Source organism: Doryrhamphus excisus, linkage group LG14, assembly GCF_037039965.1.
Source record: "Doryrhamphus excisus strain RoL-2023G ecotype Guam linkage group LG14, RoL_Dexc_Guam_v1.1, whole genome shotgun sequence".
Classification (NCBI taxonomy): Eukaryota; Metazoa; Chordata; class Actinopteri; order Syngnathiformes; family Syngnathidae; genus Doryrhamphus; species Doryrhamphus excisus.
In genome coordinates this window covers 15,146,997-15,170,383 of record NC_136370.1, presented here as the reverse complement: position 1 = coordinate 15,170,383, position 23,387 = coordinate 15,146,997, and the positions used below count along the sequence as shown (strand labels likewise).

Genomic DNA, 23,387 nt, shown 5'->3' with positions numbered 1-23,387 from the left:
TCCTTGGAGCCTTCTGCTGCACTGCAACACCATCAACACTTTCTCTGTGAAATATCTATTTGAAGCATCTTCTGGTTTGCAGTAACATGCTCGCAAAATATTATTATCAATAAAAAAGTATTGCGAATTTTTGTGTTCTAAATTTGCACATTTAACCTGTGGATTTATTTAAAAACCTTTCAAGTCGACAATATTTGATTGGATTTGTTGCTAAAGAGTCATAATTACACTTAAACACTTCTAATGTGCTTATCTTCTTTGTTATCAAAGAAAAATGCAAACACGCTTGCTCTGCGGGACATCTGGGTTATTTGGTTTGCGATAAAATCAGTCTAGAGTCGACAAAGACTGACTTGTCTATTGGTTGGTGTTACAGCATAGAAGAAAATAGAATAGAAATGTGCATTAAAGACACTAAAATCAACCAAAGTGAGGCGACTGCAGTTTGCATCATGTGGCCCTTAACTGTGTATGACATCACCCAGTTGAGATGATGGAAGGGAAGATTAGCTCCTATGTGTGGAAGTGGTTAAGTGCGCCCCAATGTCTGAGCAGTATAGCCCTGTACAATTTATACAGCGTTACTAAATGCACCAAAATGAGGCTCTAAATTGTCAATATGTAAGAATGTGAGTGTGAATGGTTTTTTGTCTATATGTGCCCTGTGATTGGCTGGCGATCAGTCCAGGGTGTACCCCGCCTCTCCCCCAAAGACAGCTGGGATAGGCTCCAGCATACGAAAATAAATGAATGAATATTCTAAGGGCCAATAAAAAACAATCTGGGCCAAAAATGCCTCTAAGGCCGCAATTGATTGTTGATCAAAATGTACATTTAAATACAGTTTTATAAAGCTATAGGGTATGTGAACTAAGTGAACCGTCAAGTGGATTTGATGAGCCCAGAACAGTCTGCAAGACAGTCTGCAAGACTTTAAGCCTGTGGGACTTGTCTGAGGGAGGACGGCCCAACCAACCACCAGCGACTGTCAGCTCAGAAACCGCAGGAAAACCTACATCAGCAGGCGGCTTAAAGCAGGAAACTGTGGTAAACCTTCAAAATAAAACATAATAACATGCAAGTAAAACGTCACTTAACTTGAGGTGTATGCTTGGCTTTAAGCAATCGGTTTTTGGAATCCCATCCCAGAACCTTTAGGCAAGCGACCGCCCAAGAAAGAAATATTTTAATAGCTAAATTGTTCAGTTTTATAGATGGCTGTCTCAGCGTTGTTATAGATGACTGCTAGCTGCTAATTGCTAAGTATGTGTCGTAGTTCCTTGCTTGTGTGTTAACGTGGAGCTCAATCAGCCCAACCTCCCATCGTCATTTAAAAACCCAATTTTAGGACCTTCTTTGAATTTTATTGTCCAATTATGGCAAAAGATGAATTGAGTCGGCAACTTAAGTCGTCGTTGTTTTATTGTGAAAGTCTTGAGCGGATATTGTCGCCTTGTTGTACTGTAGTTTGATATCACTCTTTAAACAAGTGAGTGAGCGCTTAGGGCCGTGACGATTTAATAGGCACATAAACACACACCCACTGGGCTCGACTCGCTTCGCAAATGTCTTAATTTGAGGAGATTCGCGCATCGTTTTTGGCGATGTAAAAGACAGTCAGGATGACATCCGGTGCCTCTCCCATCTGAAACACACACACACACACACACACACACACACACACAAGGACGCTATTCTTTCAAGTGTATTAATAGAACGACACCAGGTAAGGCATCATCCTCATTATCTATGGGTGATCTTCAACGATGCAACAGTGCATGCAGATGTGATTTTTGTAAAGCTACATAATACTCCTTATGAACATTTTATTGCTGTACTGCCTTGGCGGGATAACAGTCCCGTTATGTCCTTTGGTGTGTACAAAGACGCATTCCAGAGTGACGATTTTGCTCGATTTTTTGGTTGCTTTTGACGTTAATGCAGTGCGTAATGGAGAACACGTAAAGTGTTTTCGTTGTCTTGATACACAGGATGTGACACTCTTGAAACTGTCCTTCCTTGGAGAAGAGAAAAGCTGCAAAGGAAAAATGTACCCGGTTGCCAAAATCCACTTTTGGAGAGTTTTATCTGGAACCCACTTGTTTATGTTTCCTGTGTGTGCAGAGGTTAAGTCAATTTTAATTATGATGAAGACATCACCTGACAGTATTAAGTAAACTATACCATTCCAGTAAAGTACATGTGCTTTACAAGCCTGCTTTTTTTCCACCCAAAATAGCTGAGATGGGAGTAAACTATGGTAGGTATCATTTAAATGAGCTCCAGATGTTTTAACTCTACTGTAGGCTTATGTGTCAGCTTCTGCTTGCTTGAAGCTTAAAAAATGCAAAAATCTTATTTACTTACATGTTTATAATTGCAGAGATCGACTGCATAGAATATGATTTACAGTCATAGTCTCTGCATATGTTTTTCAGATGAAATAAATCAGTGGGTGTGCATGGTAAAGTGTTAATGTAGTGTACAGCGGAGTTGGTCTGTTGTGTGGGAGGCTCAAGCAAGAGGACACATGAGTGGGTTTATCCTGTAGGCTGTGAATCAGCTGCTATTAGAGGTACATGTGGGAGCTTTTGGAAGCAGAAATGAAAATGGATCCGAACAAGCATGGATATTTCTTCAAACTTGAATGGATATATGATGATTAGTTTCAGTATCTGTGCAGGAATGATCCCAAACATGTGAAATTCCTGAGTGAAAGATACACAGTACGTGTAAAAAAGGGGAACATAAGCTGCAGTGCCATACAGCGTGTTTATCTGGTTTCCTGTCCAAGTCATTTTCCTTCCTTTTGAAAAATTCCCTGGTAGTCCAACCCACATGACGCACACTTGGTGTCTTCTGGAGTTAAAAAAAAAAAAACATGCCCAGATTACAAGCGTTGACTTGCAACTTTTGCTTCGTCCTTGCCATCAGGGAGCTTCATTAGCCTCTAAATTAGGTACTTATATTTCTGATCTGTGCCAAAGTAAGAGTTAATTATAAATTCTACCTTGGACTGTGAGGCGTTCATAATATGTTTATTATTATGCTTGCTTTTCACTTGTGCAGAACCGCACTGCATCATAATATTTAGTTGTATTCTAGAAATAACTTTAGTCTAGTGTGTTGTATAGATAGACAGATAATGTGGAAAGGGAGAATTCCACCCCATTTGTGTACCCGCATTGAAGCCTGATTGTAAAACACCATTGTGTTGACGCCCATCAGGACTCTGCAGCTTGAGCTGACGCATTCCTGTGCAAGGCAATGTGACAAAAGTCACTTTACCTTGACTCTGCAAAATGAATTTAATTTTTTTTCTTTCTGCAGTGCATCTTGCCAAGGAAAAAAAAAAGAGTGAAGGCCGAATTCAAGTTGAATTTATAAAGAGGCAGAGACAAACAAGTATAATGGCTTCATGCAAAAGCTCTCATTGCTTCCAAGCTACCCGAAGTAGCAAACAGTGAGTCAGTGCTAGTCATTGTGTTGTACATGCCCGTCACTCAGCTTTGCCAAGCCTGAAATCTACAATAGACAGACACAAGAGTCTCTCACATGTTTTGTTTCTAAGCTTTTTTTATATACCAAAGCTGAAAAAAGTCTAATACAGTACAGAGAACATATTTTTAGACATCTGCAGAATGCTTTCCCCTTTTTTGGACAAAATGTGCATCCTATGGGAACATTTCAGAAACTGTGCAAAGAGTCGGGTTAGTGAAAAGGGCGACTGTGCCTTTAAAAAGCACCGTGTGTGCATTCATATGTTGGTGCCATGTAAACGTCTCTATGATGAAAAGTTGTGAGTGGTGACATGTACTGTCCTGACAGTGACCAGCTTGGTTTTGATTGGCTGACAGCGATTTTCATGCAGGATTAAGTTGGAATGTTTGGCACTGCTGCTGGTAATGACTGTACTGCTGACATTATCGTTTACACGCCCACAGAGTGCAGCGCTGTCATTTCCCATTCTCTTTTCCTTTGTGATTAGGCCCGCCGCCTTTGTTCCGCTTAGTAATGGTGACATTGTAATGTGGATAAAATTATCGCATTGCAAATGAGACACCATATCTTTCTCCTAACAGATTCATCTATTGTTAACAATGGGGAACATTTTAACAATATGTGTGGAATCCTAACTAATTTAATGAAATTAGATTTTTTTTAATATATCATAAAAAAGGGGCGGCACGGCGGTCGAGTGGTTAGCGCGCAGACTGCACAGCTAGGAGACCAGGGTTCAATTCCACCCTCGGCCATCTCTGTGTAGAGTTTGCATGTTCTCCCCGTGCATGCGTGGGTTTTCTCCGGGTACTCCGGTTTCCTCCCACATTCCAAAAACATGCTAGGTTAATTGGCGACTCCAAATTGTCCATAGGTATGAATGTGAGTGTGAATGGTTGTTTGTCTATATGTGCCCTGTGATCGGCTGGCGACCAGTCCAGGGTGTACTCCGCCTCTCGCCCAAAGACAGCTGGGATAGGCTCCAGCACCCCCCCCCCGCGACCCTCGTGAGGAAAAAATGGTAGAAAATGAATGAATGAATACCATAAAAAGTGAAAAATATACACAAGGAAATAATTGTTTGTAGCCATTCATTCATTCATTCATTCATTCATTCATTTTCTACCACTTATCCTCACGAGGGTCGCAGGGGTTGCTGGAGCCTATCCCAGCTGTCTTCGGGTGAGAGGCAGGGTACACCCTGGACTGGTCGCCAGCCAATCACAGGGCACATATAGACAAACAACCATTCACACTCACATTCATACCTATGGACAATTTGGAGTCGCCAATTAACCTAGCATGTTTTTGGAATGTGGGAGGAAACCGGAGTACCCGGAGAAAACCCACGCATGCACGGGGAGAACTGTGTGTTGCCAGTTGACTTAAAAATAGAAAATAGTTTTTTGGAGTGAATCCAGTTGCTGATGCCCACATTCTGAGGGATTGTTATTTTAAAATGGTCTCCAAAGTGTTCAAAATCAGCCAGATAATGACTGCATCTTTCACCTTTCCTTCACAGGTGCTTTTAAAAATGCTCTCTGGGCTCTCAGACGTGAAAAAGAAGTGGGCAGCAGTTCGGGGTCGCCTGGGTTCCTCTCAGGACTCCGACAGCCAGCAGGAAGCCAACCTAGAGAGTGCTGATCCGGAGCTCTGCATCAGACTCCTCCAAGTCCCCACGGTGGTCAACTATTCCGGTCTGAAGCGTCGCCTGGATGGTAGCGATCAGACATGGATGGTCCAGTTCCTGGAGCTCAGTGGCTTGGACCTCCTCCTGGAGGCCTTGGACAGGCTGTCCGGGAGGGGTTGCTCTCGCATTGCAGACGCTCTCCTGCAACTCACCTGCGTCAACTGCGTCCGTGCAGTCATGAACTCATCAGCTGGGATACACTTCATCATAGAGAACGAAGGATACATCCGGAAGCTCTCCCAAGGTAGGCCACCAGCATTCAGCTCTGTAAATATCATAACATCTTTATCTGCTGCCACATCCTTGGAGGACAAAGTTCATTTGCACTACCTAAAAAACAAAAACAGGAGGCATTTTAAGGGTCGTGATGGGACTTTAAGTGTGTCTTTCATGTGTTCTTGTGTTCTTGTGATGCTCCACAGCTTTGGACACCTCCAACACCATGGTGAAAAAGCAGGTATTTGACTTACTAGCCGCCCTCAGCATGTTCTCTGCAGATGGTCATCGCCTTGCTCTGGATGCCCTGGACCACTACAAGGCAAGAGTGTTGATTCTTTCAATAATTGTAAATATACTTACATATAGTACGCGGGAATAAAGAGATTCATTCTGCTGTGATTCGTCCTTCAGGGCGTGAAGACACAGCAGTATCGCTTCAGCGTGATCATGAACGAGCTGCAGGCAACAGACAATGTTCCTTACATGGTCACGCTCCTCAGTGTCATCAATGCAATCATCTTTGGCTCTGATGACCTCAGACAGAGAGATAAGATGAGAAAGGAATTTATCGGTAGGTCCAGACTGCTACTGAACAAATGAATCAGGATGTAACGAGTGAGGTCACCTGACTGTAAACTGTTTCCCTTCTGTGGTGAGAGTGAATATAAAGCACAAAACAAGGACATCTTTGGAGCTTTAGTGCACTAAGAATAGGTTGGATGTCCTCATTTCCTCTGATAAAATGCCCCAATGTACAACAATTAAGGCATATTTCCATCCATCCATTTTCTATGCTGTATTTTATATGCTGTATTTTATATCATATACTAACATAATCGGGGGTCATAAGCAGATACGCAGCAACTCATACAGCAGTTTGTACAGATACATACATATATTATGATAGTAATCTCTTATGTACTTCCAAGTTCTGAAAGTTTCCATAGAATGAATGAGCCTCTTCTTCTTTTGGTTCCATGACTTGAAAAAAGGTGTATACCGCCACCTACTGTACCAGAGTATGTATCTATGGGCAATGAATGAGCCTCTCCAAAAAGTGGGGATTTATTCATTTTCTACCACTTATCCTCATGAGGGTGGTGGGGGTGCTGGAGCCTATCCCAGCTGTCTTCGGGCGAGAGACAGGGTACACCCTGGACTGGTCGCCAGCCAATCACAAGGCACATATAGACAAACATGCAAACTCCACACAGAAATGGCCGAGCGTGGGATTGAACTCGGTTCTCCCAGCTGTGAGGTCTGCGCACTAACCACTCGACCGCCATGCGGTGCCAGTGGGGATTTATGAAGTCTCCTATTTCCATTGGGCGGTTCCTTGGACCAATCAACAGTTGCATTGGCCACACCTCCCATGAAATGCTCACCTGCGACATGTCGTTCGTTCCCAAACTATCATCAATCAACAGTTGGCTTGGCCCCGCCTCTCTTGTTGGATTGGCCCCGCCTCTCTTGTAATTGCTCACCTGTGACATCCGGCTCCTTCCCAAACTATTGTTGTTTTAGTCGGAGTTTCCCCTGTGATATGTAAGATTTCAAAAGAGTGTTGTGACACCTGCTATATATGTTCTTGTTCTGCAGGGCTTCAGCTTCTTGACATTCTACCAAAATTAAGGTGAGTATGCATGTGGCCCCTTGTTCACCGTTGATTAGTCAGCCTCTTCATTAGTTGAGATGAAATGGCATTTAAATGTGAAGTGAGGTTGCGCCCGTGCCCGTTATGTATGTATGTATGTGTGTATGTATGTATGTATGTATGTGTGTGTGTGTACATGCGTGTGACATGCAGAGAACAAGAGGATGAAGACTTGATTATCCAATGTGAGGCATTTGAAGAGGCAATGGCTGAAGATGAGGAGGAGCTCTTGCGATTGTATGGTGGCATCGACATGAGTAATCACCTGGAGGTCTTCACGACTCTCTTCAACAAGGTGAGACTTGATAAGATAAGATAAGATATGCCTTTATTCGTCCCTCAGTGGGGAAATTTGCATTGCACAGCAGCAAGAGTACAGAATCAGTTAAGCAGTACAAAGTACACAATATAGAAAAATAAACAATATAAACAACCCAAGTATTAACAAAATCAACATTTTTTCCCAGAGTTATATACAATACAGTATGTAGATAATATGAAACGAGATGAGATATATGACCAGTCTATACACTGAGATTTTGCTAGTGAGTTAATATGAGGCATTATGGAAATACTTCACATAGAACTTAGTATATTGCATTTAGAGCCCTTAATATTGCACATGGAGGTTGATCAGATATTGCACAGTGAATGGGGTCTGGAGTAACTATACTGACTATAAAAGCAAGTATTATACAGATGTACATAGTGGTGTGGAAGATACTTGATGTGAATTGTACATGTTCCATCACGTATTGGAACACGCATTTACTTACGGTTTTATATAAATTGAGTGATATTCTTTGTTGTGTTCCAGGTGAGCAGCTCCCCGTCTTCCCTGCAGCTGATGTCCATTCTGCAGTCGCTGCTCCTTCTGGGGCCAAGCCGCTCTGATATCTGGCTGGCTTTGGAGGCCGTCACAAACCGAGCCATACTGTTGGCCCAAGACTGTGAGTCAGCATCAGTAGATATGCCGCTGATTGATGTCTAGAAATGTTTTTTTTCCTGTTTTGACTCCAGCTCAAATGGGGTGCTCTGAGAAGATCATGGAGCGCCTGATGTTCTCCAAGGGCAAGAGCTCTGAGACTCATTACGAAGTAGATGGACAGACGGTCAAAATAGACAAGGGTGTGCAGACTGGTCACGAAGACCAAGACCAGTTGAAGAAATGCTCGGCATCATCTCGGAAGTCACGGTGTGCTGCTGCTGCTGCTCCATCTCCTCCTTTGAGTACAAACAGGCCCAAAAGTTCGATGCAGTGTCCTCCACCAGCACCGCCTCTTCCGAGTATGAACGGGCCCCAAGGTTCTTTGCAGTGTCCACTACCTCCGCCACCACCTCCTCCACTCCCCGGTGCATTTGGTGGACCTCCACCACCTCCTCCACTCCCTGGAGCATTCGGTGGACCTCCACCACCCCCACCCTTACCTGGAATGGTGCCGCCGCCGCCACCTCCACCACCACCATTACCTTGCGGTCCTGGCATGGTACCCCCACCACCTCCCTTACCCGGCATGCCACCCCCTCCTCCGCTCCCATCGGGCATGATTGTGGCTCAGAGCAGGTTTGCACTGGGATGCAGCATCCCTGCAAAGGCGGGCAGATGTCCCACTCTGAGGATGAAAAAGCTCAACTGGCAAAAGCTTCGATCTGTTACCGGTGAGTACTTTGTTCTCATGTTAGCTGGGATAGGTTTCAGCTTACACATATGACTGTTCATAAGAATTAATGGATGGTCAGACATTTTAGCTATGTTTGGATGAAACCATGCATGTTTTGGTTGGTCCCTGTGCGCACACACAAAGACCAACAGGCCTTATTTGGAAACACAGGCTAGTCTTCGACCCCAATCTTGTAACAGGACATGGAATTTGTGACCCCTCTAGCGTTAATTTACATTCAATCATCTTCATACTTTATGACCATGGCAGTTGAGCAGTTCAAACCAATATTAGTGGATGTTTTGCTCTTCTTTTTTGGTGATGGCTTTCCTTTTTTTTTTTTTACACACTGCTGTTCTTCCTGTTCTTCTTCCTCGGTGTCGCTAAGTTTTTAATTAATTTATGGGCACACATTTATAATGATGTCTTAACACGGAACATCATAAACTGAGGATGCTCTCCAGTACTTTGTAAGAGTGTCCCAATCCGACATTTATAGCGGATATTGGTCCGAAATCGGCAAAAAGTGTATTGGGATTATATTGGCTTGCATCTAAGATGTCTTATATTAGCACTACCATACAAGAAATCCATAGACCCCATGTCATCACAACAGTATGTGCTAATAAATTAATCGCAAGAATAGGAGTGATGTCTGCAATGTTGTTGTTTTTTTTTGTCTGAAAAAGATGTTGCAGCCGCACAGGTTTCCTGTTTTTAACACGACCAACCTCAATGCGCATTTGAAGCCGCATAAAAAGAAACGTCATGAAAATAGTGACAAACTCCCACAGGAAGGCAAAGTCATTAGCTACTACAACAGAAAACAGCCAGCCTGTCGATGTTGAGTAATGTCGGGTTAAAACGTCGTGGAGCACCTTGATGCACTATGTTGTCATTGAAAACTAGACCCTACATACATAAAGTGGGTCAGTTTTTCCTTATTCTGTTTGACTATTATCACTTCAAGCCTTTTCTAACATTGCACCGTCCAAAATAAGTCATCGTTTTGTGTTTTGACGTTGGATCAATACCAGTCTGCTGAAACTAGAGGCTGCGATATCGGAAGTAATGCATTTCATTTTTACATGCACATGATGCAAACAAGTTGGAGGCAGTCTGCGGCGTTGAAGATGGGGAGTGAGTCAATATTTTGAAAGTCGGATGGTAATGAGTTGAGGTGAAAAAGTTGTATTTGGGCGAAACCTACATTTCTTTGGATTTTGTACTAGATTCTTGTGAGATGCTATTCTTGAAACTGCTCTCACACTGAAATTTAAAACAATCCTGCAGTTTTGGTGCTTATGATGGGACCCCCCTCCCCTCTCTTCTCCACACACACAGATGGGCACTCCATGTGGGCTTCAGTTCAGAAAGAGCCTCCTCCTCACGAGCCGGACTATAGCAGTATCGAGCAGCTGTTCTGTCTCCCGGTGACCGAGCACAAAGACAAGGGGGCAGCTGCTCCTGTCAAGAAGGAGCCTAAAGAGGTGCGTATGGTCAGCACTCGACGCTGAAGCACTGAAAATAAACAGCCCCGATTTTTTTTCCTAAGCTGAATTACAAACGTTTGCTTCTAGATTTCGTTCATCGAGCCCAAGAAAAACTTGAATCTCAATATATTCCTGAAGCAGTTCAAATGGTAAGCGAGGCCCATTTTCCAGCTGTACCTAATGTTTTGGCCGGCCAGTGCCCATCTTTATATTCCAAATGTTCTCTGTCCAGCTCAAACGACGACTTTGTGGCGATGATTCAGAAAGGTGACAGAAGCAGGTTCGATGTGGAGGTGCTAAAACAGCTCTTAAAGCTCCTGCCAGAAAAACATGAGGTTTGTTAATACAGTACCTACGCAGCATTCTAAAGCTGTCATTCAAGGGGCCCACTCAAGGAATAAAGCCTGTGTCGTGATGTTGATGTTGTCATCTAGATTGAAAATTTGAAGTCTTTCCAAGGAGAAAAAGAGAAGCTGGCAAATGTCGATCGTTTCTTCACATCGCTCCTCACTGTCCAATGGTAACTTCCTTCCACAGCTGTGGATTAAATGTTATCATCTTGGTCGGTTTGCAATTTAAATTGTAAAGAACTGCCTTTTGGATAACGGAAGTCCAGTCAATTTTGCGGTTTGTGGATTACCATCCTTGATAAGTGAGAATTAACACTTCTTCCAGTTATCAGCTGAGGATCGAGTGCATGTTGTTGTGCGAGGAGACTGTGTCGGTGTTGGAGATGCTCCAACCTAAAGTCAAGTTGGTGGAGGAGGCCTGCCAATGTAAGTAAATAAGGTCTCCGGTTTTGTGTGTTGAGTGGAATTGACCTGATTTATCCTTGTCTGGCATGTTCTAACTGATTCACAATTCATATTGTCAGGTCTCAGGATGAGCACGCTTGTACCCAGTTTCTGCAGGCTCATCCTCGACGTGGGCAATTTTCTCAACTATGTAAGCGCTATATGTTTTTATCAGCACCGGCATATTTTATATATATAAAAATAAAATCTCCTTTTAGGGAAGTCACACAGGGAACGCTGAGGGGTTCAAGATCAGCTCACTTCTCAAGCTTACAGAGACCAAGGCCAACAAGAGCCGCATTACATTACTTCATCACATACTAGAGGTACACAAAGTTCATAGTTTTTTTTTTTTTTTTGCCTGAAACACATTTGAATCACTCATGTATTGTTTTGGAAAGGAAGCAGAGGTGAGCCACCCAGAGTTGTTGGAGTTGCCAGAGGACATTGAGATCTGTCAAAAGGCTGCAGGGTACGGCAGAGTGGGGAAAGCTAGAATATTTGTCAAATGTTCTGAAAATATTTTTTTTTCACTTTTCTGTAGGGTGAACCTGGACTCTATCCAGTCTGAAGCAAACACCTTATTGAAACGACTGAATGAGACGGCCAAGAAAGTCTCCAACTCTGTGGAGGAGGTGAAGGAGCAATATGCTAAGGTTCTTGAGGTAAGATGCTGGTATCCAACTACCAACGTCGGCTGCAGTTTTTAAACTGTAAGATGGCTAACTGTAAGATAAACGGTAGCCTACCAGAAAAATCAGTCATCACCGTCAGCCTGGGAACTAGAATCACTTAAGTCGTTATCTGCATCACAATGGAACAGCCTCGTAATTCCTTCATCACACACTTTGTCAGCCTCCCTTTCTCTCTTGTTGACAAATTAGCCATTTAGCGTGAGCTATCCTTTTCATCACGTAGTAGTCAAGCCTTTCAGAACTTGTTGGGGATAGTTGGCGGTCCAAACAGAAGTTGTAGTAATTCTACACAAACTTTTTAAGATGTCAGATGAAAACATGATCATTACACAAGACTTGAAAATGTGGTATTAGCTTCCACATCACTTCACTACTGCCGGAAGCTGCACTCTAGCCATAAATTAGCTGCATGACTGTACAAGCTGCACACTTCTAGGGCCAGATTCTTTCAATGTGCTGAAGGATATGATCATTGTGTTTGTGATAATTTTTTTTTTTTTTTACTAAAAGTGCTCTGTGGGTGTTCCGCCCCTCTTGGGAGCTTTTAATGTTCATTTTCACTTCTATGGTGATGGAGTATATTCATCTGCTTCGCTTGCTGAAACTAGTTCTTGAGCGAGTTCAATGTTTTAGAGACTAAAATGACTTAATTAATTTAAGGCACCGTACCCACAGAACGCAGTAACCCGAGGACCACCTGTAGTTCAAAGCCTTGTCCTTTCTGTGCTGCAGGAAAATCTGGTAGGTTGTCGAGCTTTGAGCGAAAGGTTCGCAGACATCGACAAGAAGAAGAGTGAACTTGCCGTCTACTTGTGTGAAGATCCCAATCAGCTGTCACTCGAAGAACTTTTCGGAACTATCAGGACTTTCCGAGAACTTTTCATCAAGGCACTGAAGGTCTGAGAGGATACTGGTGTCGTTTGTGGTGTGAGAAACTGCAAGTTTTGATGTGTTGCTCACCAAGTAGAAATTTTGCTACTGTGTACAATTTGTACTTGGCAAAGAGTGACGCCTTCTTCTGTCACAAAAACAGGACAATAAGACCAGGAAAGAGCAGGCAGCCAAGGCTGAGAAGAGAAAGAAGCAGCTGGCAGAGGAAGAATCCAAGAGACAGAAGGGAGAGAATGGAAAAATAAGTGAGTTGTGACTACACAAATGAGAAATCCCTGACATGATTAGAATTTCCAATCACCTTTTTTTTTTTCCATCTATCTATCACCAGTTAAGAAAGGCCTTGTGCCGCAGAACGACGGCTGCATAATCGATCACCTGCTGGCGGATATCAGGAAGGGTTTCAGCCTAAGAAAGACCAGGCCAAGGTGCGATTCGGGAAGCCCCCACTCTAGTGAAATGCGTAGGGATACCGGCCCACCTGGTAAGGACAAGAGACTGTGGCCCTCATCTGCAGTTTCTAGCACCGCTCCTGAGTCACTTAACTACCGCATCCTTGCTGCTTTCATATGCCCTCTTATTGTCCTTCATCCTGCGTTAGTTTTTAAGTGTGTTCACCCGTCATATTTCAGCAATTTTATTATATCCTGAGGGACAATCCATAAGAATTAGTTGAAAATGAGTTGGAGTAGTCTGTACAGATTGTATAGCAATATTATTCTGTGTACAACAAGTGTACACTTGACCGTGAACAGGTCAAAAGTGTGTATTTAGTGTGGGCACTGTTGGAGCTGGTGGTTGACATCTTGTGCTCCATCTTCAGTTTGAGGATGCCCCAAAGGTCCTCAGGCCTGTTGGTTGGGAAAAATGCCATGTGGTCCAGTTTCTTCTACGGAGGGACTCCTGCTCTGCTTCAGTGTCACAGTACATGTTGGAATTCATGTTTTTTCCCCAAATGAACCATAGTTCCTCAACACTGGCAGCACTCTCAAAGCTGTATTGTTGGTTGGTGTCAACATTTCAGCTTTTACCTCATTGGAACTTTTGTTCTTGGCATGCACTGGCACCTCTTGAGGTGGGTGCATGCCTGGAGAGCACTGATGTGGTGGTGCATTTACTTTTTCACATTTTTGCTACCATACCATAGCTCTAGCTGTATGGGATTAAGGTAACTTGTTGCACCACCTCATTCACCTAGACGCTCCGGTCAGAAAGCCAACCGCAATGGATGTTTGATTTATTAATACAGTTAAGATTTTGAAATGTCTTTTTAATGTAAGTCCGCCAAGAACCGTGTCTGCACTAAAACTCATAATTAGGGAACAGCGTTGGACCGGTTAAGTTCCAAGATTGAGCATTGTTACTCTTTTAGGCTAATGGGCAGTCACTTTTACTGAATAGTAAATCTATACTGCTGTACATTGACTACTCCAAGCTTCGGTTATTTAGTATTGTCCCTTGAAGGTATAAAATGCTTGCTAAAGTGTGAGATATGCTCTAGTGCAGGGGTCACCAACGCTGTGCCCGCGGGCGCCCAAATTTTGAATCAGAATTGCTTACATTAATGGATTTTTTTTTAATCATCTTATAACATAAAAAATTAAAACAAATATTTTATAACAAACTCTTACCTCAAGTCAAAGTTCAAGAGTGCGCACGCGCTTTTCTGATATAGTGCAGCGGTGATAAGGAGTTAGCTTACTCGTGCAGTTTAGCCCCCAAAAACATGACAGAAAAGCAAAAAAGGACTTAAATTTTCCACAGTGATTGGGAGGAAGAATTTTTCTTTACGTATTTTGAAGAAAAATGCATGTCTTATTTGCGGGACGACTGTTGCAATACCAAAGCGGCACAAAATGTGGAGAGACACTTCAAAACTTGTCACGAAAGCTTCAATGCGAGCTACCCACCCGGCAGCCATTAAGGACGGAAAAGGCCCGTTTGTTAAAGGCAGCTTTGGACAAACAAAGGACTTTTTTCACTAGGCAGGTGACAAAAATCACAGAAAGGTGTTCCCTCTGACTTTCAAATATGTGAGCACATAAATGTTTCTTTTTAAAAAATATGTTTTTGTTATTGTGGAAAATAATGTGAGCAGTCGCTTCACATAGTGTTACTACTACTATTGCTTTTGTTCTGATTACTAAAAAGTGATCCGTACAGTTTTGTCATTTTGGAAGTTCACCGCAAACAGGTCATGTCGCCCTTCATACTATCCGTGCTCACAAAGTAGCCCTCAGCCTCAAAAAGGTTGGTGACCCCTGCTCTAGTGTATAGCATGGGCATGCATCCTCACCCGTTACCTCAGCCAAGTGCAAATGTTTTGTAATACCAATTAAATTGCTGGTAGGGGATTACTTCATGTTCTAAAGGAAAAAACATGACATTTTGTGGAAATCAAAGGCCCATCTCAATGGTATAGTCCTGTTATTGGACATCTACCAATAGTTCGACCCTTGGCGGAGGTGTGTACTCTTTCCCTTCTAGTTCTGTATTGTCTCTGGAAGTGTCCAAACTGTCCCAATCAGTGTTGACATCTCTTCCCTTCAGGGTCAAGTGTGAAGCCTGCAAGCGAAGAAGCCGTAGACACAGCCACCATTTCCGCTCCCACCGTACCGCCGACAGAGGATCACCAAGCCAGCACAGGCCAGGTGAACGGCTTCACGAATTCCCCCGGAGAGACTCCTTCACCGCCTCAGGGTGCTACACCCGACCAAACCCAAGGACAACCAGCCATGACAACGCCGGCACCCCCAGAAAGGCCGACATCGCTACAGGAGAGTCTGAGCTCCACAGTAACACAAACTAACCCTGAGGTGGATCATCAGCCACTTCTTCTGACAGATGGGTTTTCGGTAGACTCACCTGAAAGCAGTGTCTTCAGTCCATCCTCCCTGTCGGATTCTGACCTAACAGAAGCTGTGTCAGCTGCAACATCCAGCCTGGTATCTGAGAAGTTAACAGCTGAGAAGCCAGCGGACATTAGTGTGAATGTTCAACTCACAGGAAACAAGGATACTAGTGAAAGGAAAGTAGACAAGGACATTGAAATGAGCAATAAGAGTCGTCGACAAGAGGACCGTCTTGAACCGCATGTTGCCAAAACACCCAAGCAGGATAAGGTGGTGAGCTGCGCCCACACCAAAAGCAAGGAGGAGACTTTTAATGAGAGCATCATGGGGTGTGATGTCCAGGATGGAGTAGAACCGGAACATGTGCCATCGGCGTCTGAAGACGTAAAGACGCCCAAACCCGAGCCAAAGAAACTGCCAAGCTTCTTTAAACGGAACAAAAAGAAGAGTCCAGGTAAACTATCCATTCACTTAAATAAAGATTTTTGGAACGCTAGTGTCTTGACATGTCTTAAGGGAAGATTTGTTTTCGCTTTGTTTTTTATTGCAGTCTGCATTTTTTATTATATATGGGTTATTTTACTATATGATACATTTTCAGGATATGCTGTTTTAGAGAATGAACGCATGATGATGGATGATTACTTTTATTAAAACATGTTTATCAATGATGCCAATGAACGGTTTATTTGAATGCTCTGTTTTCCCCCCCGTTCTGACTTTCTAAAACACAAGGTAACAGTGGGAAAGGACACATTAAACCTAAAAAGGGCTGTGTGTTGCAGTGAGGTAGGTCAAACGTTTGGGAAGCAGGAACGTCATCCTACTGAACTCAGTCACTGTCCAAACTTTGTGGCAAATAACACCATTTGTTGGTCTAACTGGGATCTGGATTTCATTTGTCTTGTGTCGTCCAGCTTTTAACGCCTTTTTTAACACTGTTGCAGTAACTGATGAGGCTATAAAAAAAAAGCTAATTGACAGCAAACTTGCGGGTTTTAGTATAAAACACAAATAAAAAAAATAATTTCCCTCATCTTAAACAGTCTGTGCAGTCATTGTGAATGGAGTTCTCATGACAGCTGTCACTCTTGTCGCTTCCATATTTCCCCGTTCATTCCTTAATTCTGCTAATGGGACTGCTTTTAATAAGTACTAATTGCAGTCTCTTGTATGTGCTTCCTGTAAACTGACACTAAATGAAACCTGTTGCATTAAATAACCTGAAACAATGGCCTATATATGAATACAATAATAAAGTATATCTCTTTATTCCATTCTATCATTCACTGAAGGTTGTTTTTTTCCCCCTTCCCCCAGGTGAGCCAAGGAAAAGAAGATCCAGAGGAAAGAGAAGTTGATGTGACAAGAGTTGTAACATAGGACTAGAGTATATATTTTATTTTGTGAAGCCGCCTGAAGATTATTTCGAAACTCATCCATGGCTGGGACTTTTCACAGCATTTGGATGTGAACGTGTCACTTTATGTAAATTGTTTTCCAACTATTCCAAAAGACTATGTTTTATGTGTTTTTGTATAATTGTGGGGTTTTTTTTGCTTTAAACTTTCAGCTGCTTATAGAAAAATATTTAATTAATAGCCGTCAAAAGTTTGAATCTTAATGTATAATATTCACATTATCTAATAGAATATACTGGATTGTCACTTTTAAATGTTTAAGCTATTTTAATAAAAGTTAACATAAAAATGAAGTCTCTTTAATGCATTCTCATGAAACATTCAACTTCAAAATGAAGTCTTTATTGCACCCATAATTGTGTTTAAAGGTTCAAGAGGCGACGGTTACGCAGCGTCGCATACTTAGTGCGTAAAAGTGTATCAGACGCGACCAGCTGCTGCTGCTGCTGCGTCTGGCTGTGACATCATCGGCTGTAGGCTTCCAGATATGGCAATAGCCCCTCTTGGAGACAGCTAGTCCTCTTTAGACGGCCAGCACGAAGCCTCCGCGATCATGTCGCTCAGTTGGTCGGCCAAAGAGCACAAAAACACGAACCAGCCCGCTGCCACGGGACCCAAGCGACCGCGCAACGACGTAGGGAACAAAGTGACGGTGGTGCTCGGTGCGCAATGGGGCGACGAAGGCAAAGGGAAAGTGGTCGACCTGCTGGCCACTGAAGCGGACGTTGTCTGCCGATGTCAGGTAAATGATTGCAATTTCCAACAGCCAAATGTTATATATGACATATATGATATTTACATGTATATGTATGGTGTCTATGCATTGTGTAACTTGTTTAATTCAATGTTTGAATGTCCTGCATTTTGCTGTGCATTGGATTCACTATCAAAATAAAACACGATCCAAACAGTTACATAAGAAGATAACTGGTCAGAAATCAGAGGGCACAGCAGTTCTGGACAAGCTGCCAACAGTTGCTGTGTGTTGTACTTTCTCCACTGACAAGCACCAAATGGACTGTAGAGCGGGTCACATTCTCAGGGTGGCTTGATATGTGAGAAGGCCACATTTGAACCACAGAATTGGGGGTAGACTGGACCACCAGCTTCTGAGCCAAGGGTGCTAAAATAGGCTTAACAGGCTGTGTATGGAGTGGATTGTAGGGGTGTAAACATACATTTTAAAGGGGACATACAGTATTATATTCTATTTCGGAGCTTTGTATTGAGTTGTGGACTCCTATAGAGCAACTACACACAATAACCCGCACATAAAGCTTTCCAAATGCGGCCCGCGGGACGCTAGTTTGAGGCCCCCGACTTGATATGAAGGTTTAATGTTAGTGTGGCCCACGCGAGTTTGATATGGATACTGTATGGTATCATGTACCCAGAAATGACAGCTTAAATTGTTTTTTTATTTTTTGTGGAGAAAACTAAAAATGTTGATATTTGAGAATAGTGGAATGTTTTATTAGTGCTTTTCTTGTAGAAAACCGGATCCAAAGCGGTGAAAGTTTAGGGTATAGTAGAAGCACAAGTTTTTTTTATTTTAAATTTTTTCAGTTTTTAATAAATGCATTTTTTTTTTTAAACCTGATGCAGCCCAGCCTCACCGCAAACTTTTGCCTCGTTTTGTGGTTAGTGTACAATACGCCACACGTCTTGTCATATTATTATAATAGTACACTCCATGAGTCCTACTGTGTTCATGTATTTTTATCACAAAACGTCTTTAGCTTCTCACAGAGAAGCTAGCTTGCTAAAGTGACAACATGGCAACCTGGACCGGAAATCAAGAAAGCTGTCTATAAAGTTAACACAAAACACGTTTTTATAGTTTTACATACATAAAACAATTCTCATTGCATGTAAATGATGAATGAAAGGAATAAATGAACATTTAAGGTTACTTTTACCTTCAATGAAGATGTGATTTGTGATTCCCAAAGAAACAATGTGGCAGCGAGACACAATGCAGACACCATCTTCCTGTTTAGTTATTTGTTGAATTCATGGCTGTTTTTCACCTTCTTTATCCCAATGATGACACTTAAATACCAACATCAAGGCTACATTCTGGGTGGCACACTTCCATTACACTATTGTGGGACCTTTGGGATGTATTTATTTCTTTATTTTTATGAAACTTAATATTTTGAAATGGTTTAAATTTTCCTTAGGGTGGCAATAATGCAGGACACACGGTGGTAGTGGATGGCAAAGAGTATGACTTCCACCTTCTCCCCAGTGGAATCATCAACTCAAAAAGCATTTCACTCATCGGTAAAGAAATGAAATAAATGGAAATAATAGCACAAATGTGGTATAGTTGACCCCTTAGATTATTTACTCTGCTCTTGTAGGTAATGGCGTGGTCATACATTTACCCGGCCTGTTTGAGGAGGGAGACAAAAACGAGAAAAAAGGTAATTTTTTTCCACAGCGTATTGAAAATTCTGCCTTGACAGAGATAATAATACTTTAATAATAGCCTTATTGTATTTTGCAGTGGTTTGCAACTACATTGTATTATATTGAGTCCTTTCTGATGAATATTATTGTTAAATTAAATGTTAAACTTTTTTGAGATGAGGTGGTGTACCTAATGAAATGTCCTGTACAGTGTCAAAAATAGCTGTCAACCCTTGGATGCTTCTTCTCCCATCAGGTCTGAAAGGCTGGGAAAAGAGACTGATCGTTTCAGATCGAGCTCACCTCGGTGCGTACGGTCATGCATTTACTGTATTATTCGTCCGGTCTTCTTCTTGTGAAATTTATATCTCTTCTTTCCTCAGTTTTTGATTTCCACCAGGTCGTCGATGGCTTACAGGAAACGGAAAGACAGGCACAGGAAGGAAAGAAGTAAGCTTCAACACCTTAAAGGTCCCATATTATGCTATTTTTCCACGATAGTGTATTTTAAGTGTGTTGGCCTTCCTGCTGGACTTTAGGCTTTTAGTACTGGGAACACAGCGTTTAGTTTGTCTTTAGCTTTAATGCAAATGATTTGTGTTTGTGTGTGGCTACAAGAACTGCTTATTGTGCACTTTAACAACTTTTTACATATACAGCAATCCCTCGTTTATCGTTGTTAATTGGTTCCAGACTTGACTGTCATAAGTGAATTTCCACAAAGTAAGATTACTTATTTAAAAAGGAAAAATTTTTGTATTTGGAGTGTAGAAAACTATATTTATTTAACTTGAAACTTTTTTTGTAATTCTGCCCATCATACACAATCCTTATGAGACATGAACACGCATGTCTTTCTCTTTTCTGTGCGTTGTAAAGATATAAAACAGATAAAAAGAGACAGCTAATTGATGCACTCAATGGGACACACCTATGCCGCCTACAAAGCCCATTATTGAGACACTTCCAAAAACCTCCAACAAGATCTTATGGTTTTATATATATATTTTTACCATATACTGACAGGTACATTCATGATAACATGTAATACTTACAGTAGGTTAGTCCTTTTAAGCATTACTTTCCTGGGTGCATTGATTTGTGAAAATGATGAAAATGTAAATTTTGCACAAAGAGTAACAGTCTTCACCTGCTTTGTGACGGCAGCATTGGAACAACCAAGAAAGGCATTGGACCTGCATACTCCAGCAAAGCATCCCGCACAGGTCTTCGTGTATGTGACCTTTTGGGTGACTTTAAGGACTTCTCTAGCCGGTAGGATGGTAATACGAGCAAAACGATGCCGTTAATGTTCCGGTCGTATCATGTCATTCATTGGTTTTGTGTATTCTTTCAGATTCAAGAACCTTGTCCACCAGTATCAGTCCATGTATCCATCCTTGGCAGTCGATGTTGACGACCAACTGAAAAAGCTCAAGGTAGAAATACAGTCGCGTCTTGTCACTGCTCCTGACATGAAAACACAAGTTTTGCTCTGCAGGACTATGGGGAAAGATTGCGACCCATGGTGAGGGATGGGGTCTATTACATGTATGAAGCCCTTCATGGATCCCCAAAGAAGATTCTGGTTGAAGGGGCCAACGCTGCTCTCCTTGATATTGACTTTGGTAGGAATCATTTATGTGGATTTGGATATGGGGATATGTGTGTGCTGTGATTTAATCAATGCTTTCTTAAGGTACCTATCCCTTTGTGACATCATCAAACTGCACTGTGGGCGGGGCATGCACCGGCCTTGGCATCCCACCGCTGAATATTGGTGACGTATTCGGTGTAGCAAAGGCCTACACAACCCGGGTGGGGATTGGAGCCTTCCCCACTGAGCAACTCAATGTAAGAGCTTAATGTAACAAAACAACACTTGACGCATATATTTTTCATCATGTGACTATCACTTGAGGAGCGTGTGAGACGTTTACTGGCTGACTGACACCTCAGCTCAGGTCACATGGTGACAGAGATAAATTTAGGGCCAGAGTTCAGGCTTAGAATGGCGTGACAAGCACCGGTCATGTTACATAAAGGATGGAACTGTTTAAACTTATCCTCCGACACAAGATGTATAATTGCTCTGTGTGTAAGAACACGGCCTCAGGTTCTGGAGCTAAATCTTATGTACTAAATACAAGAGTTACTTGCAGTTATTGCAATGGCGGGCCAACATCAACCTGGCAGGACGGTTGGGCAAAAGTAGACATTCTGTTGGGCGCGGGTGGTGACCCCTACAAAAAGTGGGGATCTACTGTATATGTCTTTAAACTGGTGCCTAGTCATGTTCGATGAGACGCCAACACCAGACCTGATAGCCAAAACAACAGGTTTTTATTTCAGGATTGTATTACCTCACAACAGGTACAATAACCCCTATTAAAATCACGGGCTGCTGTTGCTGCAATAACTCATATCAAGCTGAAACTCAAATCTGAGTCATGACATCACTTCCTGTCAGCCCACTACTCAGCTCCCCCAATGTTACACATTTATAGCAACACACATGAACATGAGTATTATTTATCCTAACTGACTTATTGTCTATTATTATGGCTCCTGTATTTGGTAACACAAATGTAAAGGTGACTATAGGGGTGTTAGGTCATTTCAAGTGGGCTCTAATGTTAAAAAACATTTAGAATGTCAGGTTCTGACATAATTTTTGACATAATTATGAAAATATTTCATTTATAAATAAAACAAATTCACTCAAAGTTTTCATGAGCATACAGTATCTACTTTCATTCCTATGGTAAGTTTCCATAGGAAAATTTCCAAAATTCCCCAGAATAATTTACCATTAAACAGAACGTTTCCAAAAACTACCTGTCAATGTTCCACTCAATGTTCCACCCAATCAAGAATGTCCATAACTGCCTTTTGTAGTGGTGGATTATGGGTACAGCTCCTTCATTAGTTGACATTAAAATGTCCAATAGTCCATCATGTTGTGATCAGTGTGTATGTGCTGTCAGGAGTGGACAATACAAATTGTTTTGCTGATCTTTGAAGGCGGTAGGGGAGCTGCTGCAGACAAGGGGTCATGAAGTGGGTGTGACCACAGGGAGGAAGCGACGCTGCGGCTGGTTGGATCTTGTCATCGTTAGATATGCTCACATGATCAATGGTTTCACCGCGTAAGTAGTTACAGCAGTTATTGTGTGTCCTTTTTGTCATTTCATACTTTTTTTTAAACTCATCCCATCACTCTTATTGCAGCATCGCATTGACAAAACTTGACATTCTGGATGTGTTGGATGAAATTAAAGTTGGCATTGCTTACAAACTAAATGGGAAAAGAATTCCACATTTCCCAGGTAATTTTGTAGGACAAACCAAATGTGACCCATCTCTTTTTTTGAAAAGTATATACAAAAAAGTATATACAAACATGTATGTGGGCTAATATTTATCTTTGCTCTGAATCCTAGCAAACATGGATGTTTTGCACAAAGTGGAAGTTGAGTACGAGACCTTACCTGGTTGGAAGACAGACACATCTGCAGCAAGGAAGTGGAGTGACCTCCCGGTCAAGGCACAAAACTACATCCGCTTCATTGAGAACCACATTGGTGTTCCCAGTAGGTTTAAATTGTACCTTGTTGTAAAGTGCATGAGTGCAAATGACAACTTTTCTTTCTCTCTCACTCCCTACAGTCAAGTGGGTTGGTGTTGGAAAGTCCAGAGAGTGTATGATCCAGATGTTTTAGAGGAAAACAGCTTCTCTTCATCAAACGTTAGTCAGATCATGTGGCATTTTTTCTTCTGTAAAAGTGATCTGCTGTAATAAATAATACACCAATGAAACTGTCTTATTATTGTGATAAAAGCGTTGTTAATTTGTTTTTTTCTTTGAGGTATGTGGTCATAGTTAACCATCTGTGCCATTAGTACATCTGCTCCACCTTTAAATCAACACAAGTGGCCATACCGTTGAATATTTTGAAGCTACGCCAATCCATTTTTAAGGTTAACATCCTGAATTAATTACATTTGGAAACGTGTGTACCGCATAGTTTCAACCACGACCCAAAATCACGTGACAGCAAAAGCAACTATCTGATTGGCGTTTAAAGTTCCACGTGACAA

General features: G+C 42.1%; 3 protein-coding genes across 4 annotated transcripts; all 3 read left to right on the top strand.

The window, feature by feature from the left end:
• The first annotated feature begins 1,478 nt into the window (after positions 1-1,478).
• inf2 (inverted formin 2) lies at positions 1,479-7,047 on the top strand. The gene is made up of 5 exons (XM_058091518.2): positions 1,479-1,726; positions 5,024-5,435; positions 5,614-5,729; positions 5,822-5,981; positions 7,010-7,047. The coding sequence occupies exons 2-5, from the start codon at positions 5,036-5,038 to the stop codon at positions 7,045-7,047; spliced, it is 714 nt and encodes a 237-aa protein (XP_057947501.2). The 5' UTR covers positions 1,479-1,726; positions 5,024-5,035.
• Positions 6,849-16,122, top strand: LOC131140782 (inverted formin-2). The gene is made up of 18 exons (XM_078796400.1): positions 6,849-7,043; positions 7,218-7,359; positions 7,882-8,014; positions 8,085-8,390; positions 8,433-8,723; positions 10,070-10,215; positions 10,306-10,367; positions 10,451-10,553; positions 10,653-10,738; positions 10,894-10,994; positions 11,093-11,163; positions 11,231-11,338; positions 11,414-11,484; positions 11,557-11,677; positions 12,440-12,604; positions 12,741-12,843; positions 12,930-13,082; positions 15,149-16,122. The coding sequence occupies exons 2-18, from the start codon at positions 7,270-7,272 to the stop codon at positions 16,102-16,104; spliced, it is 3,066 nt and encodes a 1,021-aa protein (XP_078652526.1). The 5' UTR covers positions 6,849-7,043; positions 7,218-7,269; the 3' UTR covers positions 16,105-16,122.
• Positions 16,123-17,300: 1,178 nt separating this feature from the next.
• Positions 17,301-23,124, top strand: adss1 (adenylosuccinate synthase 1). Of its 2 annotated transcripts, XM_058091517.2 has the most exons (13): positions 17,301-17,613; positions 19,055-19,157; positions 19,238-19,300; positions 19,543-19,593; positions 19,670-19,736; positions 20,454-20,561; positions 20,644-20,725; positions 20,788-20,914; positions 20,986-21,140; positions 22,311-22,435; positions 22,518-22,615; positions 22,730-22,879; positions 22,956-23,124. In XM_058091517.2, the coding sequence occupies exons 1-13, from the start codon at positions 17,425-17,427 to the stop codon at positions 23,006-23,008; spliced, it is 1,371 nt and encodes a 456-aa protein (XP_057947500.1). In that variant the 5' UTR covers positions 17,301-17,424; the 3' UTR covers positions 23,009-23,124. The 2 variants fall into 2 exon arrangements, with proteins under 2 accessions (XP_057947500.1, XP_078652527.1); XM_078796401.1 differs by lacking the exon at positions 17,301-17,613 and having other exon boundaries at positions 19,101-19,157; positions 19,238-19,299; positions 19,541-19,593.
• Positions 23,125-23,387: the final 263 nt, after the last annotated feature.

Excerpts from the sequence above, each read along its gene's own strand:
- inf2 (XM_058091518.2), top strand. The coding sequence starts at position 5,036 with ATGCTCTCTGGGCTCTCAGACGTGAAAAAGAAGTGGGCAGCAGTTCGG. Across the intron at positions 5,436-5,613 it reads CATCCGGAAGCTCTCCCAAG|CTTTGGACACCTCCAACACC; the intron begins GTAGGCCACCAG and ends GATGCTCCACAG. Across the intron at positions 5,982-7,009 it reads GATGAGAAAGGAATTTATCG|GGCTTCAGCTTCTTGACATT; the intron begins GTAGGTCCAGAC and ends CTTGTTCTGCAG.
- adss1 (XM_058091517.2), top strand. The coding sequence starts at position 17,425 with ATGTCGCTCAGTTGGTCGGCCAAAGAGCACAAAAACACGAACCAGCCC. Across the intron at positions 19,158-19,237 it reads AAAAAGCATTTCACTCATCG|GTAATGGCGTGGTCATACAT; the intron begins GTAAAGAAATGA and ends CTGCTCTTGTAG. Across the intron at positions 22,436-22,517 it reads ATGATCAATGGTTTCACCGC|CATCGCATTGACAAAACTTG; the intron begins GTAAGTAGTTAC and ends CTCTTATTGCAG.
- LOC131140782 (XM_078796400.1), top strand. The coding sequence starts at position 7,270 with ATGGCTGAAGATGAGGAGGAGCTCTTGCGATTGTATGGTGGCATCGAC. Across the intron at positions 10,995-11,092 it reads GGTGGAGGAGGCCTGCCAAT|GTCTCAGGATGAGCACGCTT; the intron begins GTAAGTAAATAA and ends TCATATTGTCAG. Across the intron at positions 12,844-12,929 it reads GGGAGAGAATGGAAAAATAA|TTAAGAAAGGCCTTGTGCCG; the intron begins GTGAGTTGTGAC and ends ATCTATCACCAG.